General features: G+C 50.2%; 1 protein-coding gene across 6 annotated transcripts in view; it reads right to left on the bottom strand.

The window, feature by feature from the left end:
• si:ch211-281l24.3 (uncharacterized) overlaps positions 1-7,500 on the bottom strand; it is a 102,184-nt gene that overhangs the window by 70,279 nt on the left and 24,405 nt on the right. For all 6 annotated transcript variants that reach the window (XM_056473191.1, XM_056473196.1, XM_056473197.1 and 3 more), the window contains exons 15-17: positions 7,478-7,500; positions 5,314-7,263; positions 5,071-5,227 (exon numbers count right to left, since the gene is read on the bottom strand). The exon at positions 7,478-7,500 is cut by the window's right edge and continues 79 nt beyond it. In XM_056473191.1, coding sequence (XP_056329166.1) covers positions 5,071-5,227; positions 5,314-7,263; positions 7,478-7,500 — 2,130 coding nt within the window. The remainder of the gene's footprint in view (positions 1-5,070; positions 5,228-5,313; positions 7,264-7,477) is intronic.

Here is a 7,500-nt window from a genome sequence, read left to right as displayed (position 1 = left end):
CTCTCTCTCTCTCCGGGGTGGAGAGCACGGCATTGGCATCTAAAAAGCAGACATGATGGCTGTGCTTTCTCGGGCTGCTTTGGCCGTGGGCCTGGTGATGGTTTATCCCCCAGCCCCGCGGTCGGACCGACTAGATGGGTGTTATGCGGAGGATATAAGGAGGCAAGACCTTCAAAGCCTCCCATCCCCTTCTTCCCGGAAGTGCACAGAAAACTCACGCAGTCTTGAGGGCACTTTTTTCTGCCCGGTCTGCGTGCGCTTCCATCCTCACCATCCTTGGAGGGTAGGCTATCAAGGTCTGATGAGGATTCGAACCCGCTCTCTCCCTCCGGGATAATGAGTGCGGTGTCGAATCTGGAAGCAGACCTTGTGGCTGTGCTTCCCCAGGCTGCTTCGGCCGTGGCTCTGGAGATTGTTTATCCCCCAGCCCCGTGGCCGGACAGATTAGAGGGACGTGATGTGGAGGATGAAGGCAAGACCTTCTAAGCCTCCCCATCCCCTTTTTCCTGGATGGGCACAGTAGGCTCACGTAGTGTGCTGCGCGAGGATGGTTCCGACCCAGGACTGAGCATGAGCTCCGCACCGCAACAGACTATGCTCTTAAAAAAAAAAAAAAAAAAAAAAAACGTCAGCTGTGTGTGCCCTGGGAAGGACGATTGTCACATCCGTGGTCCAGGAACGCCACCTCAGGCTAAAACTGGTGATATGCGGGATGTTGACAAAGTTCGCTTTCTTAACTCACCCATATCCCAGGCTGGCCTGTTCGGTGACACCGTCGTTTAATTCGCCCAGGAATTCAAGCCGGTGATGGAGCAGTTGAAGGCGATGGCCGATATCTCTATTGGCGGGATTGTATGACCGCTCTCCCCCGCCGAGCCATCCACATCCACTGCTTTTCGCCGAGGACGCTTGCCTGTAGCTTTTGCTTCACTGCCCCCGCCTGTGCCTCAGGCCAAGCAGCTGCGCTGAGTATCTCACAGGCAACCAGCGTCCCCCGCCCCAGGGCGCCGATAAGTTCGGTAAACGGACCGTGAAGCGCCCCTGAGACGGGCCATCTGGGGAGGAGTTAATTTGCTCTTTCCCCGCTGGAGGGTGGGGCACTTCATTTAATGGCGTAAAAAAAAAAAAAAAAAAGCGCCATCAAATCTTCAATGAAAGAGCATCTTTCCCCTTCTCCGGATGTGACAGCCCGAACACTGCCAGTCTGGAACGCTATGCTCGCAGGATCGGTGCGTTTTGTCAATGGCTCACGGAGCACGGGAGAACGGTCTCCTTTCTCTCCTACTCCCAGCCCCTCCTCTGGAGTTTGGGTGGGAGACGTGAGCATCTCGTCTCCTGTTCTCCCATGGGACCCCAGTGCTCCCCGGGTGAGCCCACTCACTCCACGCTGCCCCGCCGCTAGAACTTGCGGGGGCTCTGCCTGCCTGGTTAGCGCAGCACATCACAATGGCTCATCCATACCATCAGACTCGGCTATGCGATTCAGTTCGCGAAACGGCCTCCCAGGTTCACGGGCGTATATTTCACCAGGGTCAGCCCTGCATCCGCCCCTGTCTTGCGAGAGGAGATTGCTGTCCTCCTGGCGAAGGATGCAATCGAGCCGGTCCCTCCAGCCGAGATGGAGTGCGGGTTTTTACAGCCCGTACTTCATCGTGCCCAAAAAGAGCGGTGGGCTATGGCCAATCCTAGATCTGCAAGTTTTGAACCGCTGCCTTCACAGGCTGCGCTTCAGAATGCTTACCCAGATGCGCATCACCTGATGCGTCGTTCGTCCTCGGGATTGGTTTGCAGCAATAGACCTAAAGGACGCGTATTTCCATGTCTCCATACTTCCATGCCATAAAACTGCGGTTTGCATTCGAAGGTCGAGCATGGCAGTACGGATCCTCCCCTTCGGGTTTTCTCTGTCTCCGCGGGTTTTCACCAAGCTCGCGGAGGGTGCCCTCACGCCCCTTCGGCTCGCGGGCATCCGCATGCTCAATTATCTCGATGACTGGCTGATTTTAGCCCACTCTCGGGAGCAATTGATTATGCACAGAGACAAGGTGCTATGGCACCTCCGCCTGTTGGGGTTTCAGGTCAACCGAGAAAAGAGCAAGCTCGCCCGCGTGCAGTGCATCTCCTTTCTCGGGTTGGAGCTGGGCTTGATCACCATGAAGGCGCGCTTCTCTCGAGAACGCGCCGAGCTAATGCTGAACTGTCTGAGAGAGTTCGACAGGAAAAAAGTGGTCCCCCTGAAATCTTTTCAGAGGCACCTGGGGTATATGGCATCCGCAGCCATGGCCGCGCCACTGAAATTGCTCCATATGAGACCACTACAGCATTGGCTTCATGATCGGGTCCCCAGACGCGCATGGCACGTGGGCACACACCGAGTGACTGTCACTGCGCTGTGTCGCCGCACCCTCACCCTCTGGAGGGACCCCTCCTTCCTACGGGTCGGAATGCCCCTGGGTCAGGTGTCCAGGCATGTTGTCATTTCGACAGATGCCTCCAGTACGGGTTGGGGGGCCATGTGTGTTGCGGGCATCCTGTGGAAGGGAACCAAGCTGCATTTGCATATCAACTGCCTAGAGCTGTTGGCAGTGTTTCTTGCTCTGCTCCACTTTTTACCGGTGCTGAGGGGGCAACATGTGCTGGTCAGGATGGACAGCACGGCGGCGGTAGCGTATATCAACCGTATGGGGGTATACGCTCCCGCCGCATGTCTCAGCTCGCTCGCCGTCTGCTCCTCTGGAGTCATACGCGGCTGAAGTCGCTGCTTGCTATTCACATCCCGGATGAGCTCAACCGTGCGGCCAATGGGCTCTCACGGCAGCTCCTACCCCGGGAGAATGGCGACTCCACCCCGAGTCTTGGGGCATGCGCAAATATGCGTTACCCCCAGTAAGCCTATTCGCGCAGTTACTGTGCAAGGTCAGGGAGGACGAGGAGCAGGTCTTGCTAGTTGCGCCTCTCTGGCCCAACCGGACCTGGATATCAGAACTCTCTCTCATCGCAATGGCCCCCCCTGGCGGGTCCCTTTGAGAGAGGACCTACTCTCTCAGGGACAGGGCACCATCTGGCACCCTCGCTCAGATCTGTGGAACCTCCACGTGTGGTCCACAGAGGCGACGAGGAAGACTTAGGTAACCTACTGTTGGTGGTGGTTAATACCATCACTCAGGCTAGTGCACCCTCTACAAGGCATGCCTACGCCCTGAAGTGGAGTCTATTCACTGAGTGGTGCGCTTCTCGCCGAGAAGACCCCTGATCTTGCCAGATCAGTGTTGTGCTTTCTTTCCTTTAGGACCGGTTGGAGCGAAGGCTGTCGCCCTCCACACTGAAGGTTTACGTGGCCACCATCTCCGCTCATCATGATGCGGTGGATGGCGGCACCGTGGGGAGGCATAACCTCATCATCCGGTTCCTCAGAGGTGCGAGGCGGATGTTTCCACTCCGCCCCCCTATCATGCCCTCTTGGGATCTCGCGGTAGTGCTAACGAGCCTACGTTGGGATCCCTTCGTACCACTCGACTCAGTATCCTTGAGATTTCTGTCTTTGAAGGCAGCTCTGCTGGTTGCGTTGGCATCGATTAAGAGGGTTGGGGACCTGGAGGCATTTTGGGTCAGTGACTCGTGCCTAGAATTCGGGCCGGCCTACTCTCACGTTGTCCTGAGACCCCGGCCCGGCTATGTGCCCAAGGTTCCTACCACGACGTTTAAGGATCAGGTAGTGAGCCTACAAGCGCTGCCCGTGGAGGAGGCTGACCCAGCCCTTTCATAGTTGTGTCCTTTTTACGCTTTGCGAATATATGTGGACCGCACTCAGAGCTAGATCCTCTGACCAGCTCTTTGTCTGTTATGGTGGTCAGCAGAAGTGCCGTATCTAAACAGAGGTTGGCTCACTGGATATTGGATGCCATCTCCCTTGCTTATCAAAGCCAGGGTGAGCCGTATCCCCAGGGGGTGAGAGCGCACTCCACTCGGAGCGTCGCATCCTCCAGGGCGTTAGCACGCTGCGCCTCTCTGACAGACATTTGTAGAACTGCGGGTTGGGTGACACCCAATACATTTGCAAGGTTTTACATTCTACAAGTGGAGCCAGTTTCCTCAAGGGTATTAGGTAACCCTTGGTGATTGAGGAAATGATTCGGTTGAGGTGTCGAAACACGCTTGCTGCACCATTCTCCCTAAACCGGAGATAAATGCGCTTTTTCAGCTTTGTCAGTTCCCCATTGGCGAACCCTGCAGAGTTCCTCCGAGGCCCCCAGCATCTGACTCAGCGGAGGAGTCAGGTGTTGGCCCATTACGTTGTTGGCATGCCCGCTGGTCAGCCCGCGTTCTGGGTATAGGTGCCTGCTATGCGTGATCCCCGCTGGCGATCCCATACGCTCACTCAGCCACGGTTTAGTCCACCCTTCTAGGTGGGCTCGTGTCTTCCCTCCCTGCTAACCATCCTTATGCATAGACTCCCGATCTCTGGGCTAGTCCACAGGTTGTCACCAGGTCTCCCCTCTGGGTAGCAGGTGAGCTCCGCAGCACCCCCCTATCGGAACTGAACGCTTTCCCAACGTACTGTCGTATTAAAACCTATATTACTGGGTTATTGCGACTCCCCGAAAAATATAACTGTTCCTGAACAGGTAAGTAAGGTAAGTAAGGGCCAGGGGACACGTTGGAAGACTGTGTCTTGGGGTGTTGTAGGTGCGCTCGCTCTTAGGCGTGGCACACCCTTCGCCAGGGACGCGGTAAGGTTCTATTGTTGAGGCGTTTTCTATAGATTTCCCCATAGTGGAAGTTTCCGCATAGCATTGGAGTTCCCCATCCGAAGGGGAAACGTTATGGTTACTAAAGTAACCCTTCGTTCCTCGAGGGGGAGAATGGAAATGCTATGTTCCTTCGCCACAACGATTGTCCTGGTATGCCTGATGTTTGAGATTGCAACCGTGAGCCCGTTGTGTGGCATTTCTACAAATTCACATTAATGATGGACATTTACTCATTTTATAAATATAGTGCATTAGGTTATGTGACTTTTGGTGTTTGCATGAAGTATTTTTTCTAATGCTTTGTGCATGAGAGTCTCACCTGAGCTGTGAGATGTAGGGAAGACACTGGAGGAATCCCCTCACTTCACTCTCTTCATCTGTCCAGTCTATCAGCTCTACTGGTTTCTTCTCTGTTTGGAGTTTCAGCACTTCTAGAAGGATGTAACTCTTTCTCTCTGAGAGGTTTATGTACCACACTGCAAATGACATTGGAATCAGGGCCCAGAAATTCTAACAAAAATAGTACATCAAATGTATCTTTATACATTTACATGCATCTCACCATTCACAGGTACTGACGTTTCTTCACTAGGCTTGCTAGTGATCTCCTCATAGACAGCAGAAACTCTAATTCTATAGCAGGTGCTGTGAGGTAAAGTTAAAATATATTCACACTCAGGTCCCTGTGTTAACACTGATGACCAGCCCTCCAATCCTGCTTCTTTATACTCAACCAAATAATGCAGCACTGGACAATCAGCTTCTGCCTTCTGCCACATGACTCTAAGACTGTCTCTGCTTAGCCTATCCACAAAGGGTTGCCCAGGTGTTTCTGCAACAGCTGTCTGAAAGTTTGTAATCCTACTAAAGGTCATACAGTCCTGTTCAACAAATATATATCTCAGCTGATATTGATGGCCAGGGTTTAGATCCGATATCAAACAGGTTTCTCTAAAACCTGTGGCATCAAATTTTATTCGTTTCCAAGTACTATTCCTTCCATCATCAGCCAAATCTCTATGCTCCACCATATAGCTCTCAATGCTGTTTTTATGTGGTTGCTTCAGTTTCAGAGACAGACTGGTGTGTTTTACCAGAATTGGTTGAGCAAAATCTGGTTTTGTTCCAAATGTCACATTTCTGCTCTCAATCCTCCCATAATGATAAAACTGCACAGAGTATTCTGGAAAGTCATCACCAGTTATTGAAGTAGCAATGAACTTGGTTTGCTCTTCATCTTCGTTTGCAGCAATAAACAATTGTACTTTAATAAGCGCTTTTTGATCGATGTTAATAGGCCTAAACATAAGTGAATCATTACGTAGAATTTGATCAAATTTGGAATAATTTTTCAGAGCAGTGAGAAAGGAATCTTCAGAATTTGGTGAGAAAAGAGTGAGACACATCACTCTGGTTATCTGAGGGTCACTTATGATCTGCTGTAACTCTGCCTGTGATTTGACAACAGTGATGTCCGCAGCTCTGCAGTCATTCAGAATCCTCAGTTCAGTTTCTTTATTCTCCAGCCACTGGTTTGTTTTCTCTGCGCTGAATGGTGATTGCTGGTATCTCTCTAGAAGCTCTTGTGAGCTCCTCTCTGTTTTCCCTTCTTTAATGTGAACAGTTTCTGTGATTCTTTTCTGAAAAGTTGTCTGGTACTCCTGCAGAAGTTCTGTGAACTGTAGAAGTTTATCCTCCAGAGTCGGAAACCACTGAATTACCTTTACATTGGCAAAGTCAGTTATCATGTCCTGACATATCATTATTTGTTTTCTCAGATGTTCCAGAACGTTCTCAACTTGATGCTTCAAGTTTTCACTGACTTCACTCAGAGCAGCATGCACAGGGCTCTTGACCAGCTTCTCCAGAGGGTAGAGCCAGACCTTCAGAGGAATGGCTTTCTCTCCTTTGGATCCAAGCAGCATTGGCAGAGAACCATAGATATCTACAGCCTTATCAAAAGACACTGGACTTTTCCAATCGCCCACATCAATGTAGAGACTACAAGAAAATGATGAACTTTTTGCTTTTTCAGCTGCATTCAAGCTTGAAATGATGTGGTTTGAACAAAAGGTAGAAGTCAAAGTTTTTAAAACATCAGCAATTTCTGTGTTTTTGTCATGATTAGAGCCACTACTATCAAAAACAAAAAATGCCTGAGCTCCATAGTACACAGCGATAATCACATGTGATGCTGTGGTTTGACCAAACACTGCAGATGGTGCAGATTCCTGTAAATGTCTTTGGCTGATCATGTCCAGTCTAGTGGTAGTTCTGTAATGTAGCGTAGCTCTTTCCTGATATTGTGATTGTTCTGGGTGGTTAAGAAAAGATGCAGACCCATTAATTTTTATTTGTCCAGTCTGAGTGCCCACTTGCAACACTGGGGACATTTCAAGGACTCTGAACCTTTCATGAGGGGAGTCATTTTCCAACACCTTCACATGTGTTTGTGGCCGAGGCAATGATACTTTCAAACAGGCTAACATATCTTCATCCCATTTGAAGGTATCTGAAAACACATTCAATTTAACTGAAGATTTTTTTTTGGAATGTTTTTACTTGTCAGTAACAGCATTAATTAATGAACAGACAGTTCTACTTGAAAATTTCTGCAATCTCGTAAAATTCCACTATTCCAATTAAATAGTAGCTGTGAAAACTATAATCATAACTCTTGCTACACTTCTTTTTGTTGAATTAAAATATTGCCTCTAAAAACTTACCTTGGCAAAAGGAATTGGTCTTG

The sequence above is a fragment of the Danio aesculapii genome, chromosome 15, assembly GCF_903798145.1.
Source record: "Danio aesculapii chromosome 15, fDanAes4.1, whole genome shotgun sequence".
Lineage (NCBI taxonomy): Eukaryota > Metazoa > Chordata > Actinopteri > Cypriniformes > Danionidae > Danio > Danio aesculapii.
Note: the sequence above shows the minus strand (reverse complement) of the source record. Positions and strands in the feature narration are given on the sequence as shown.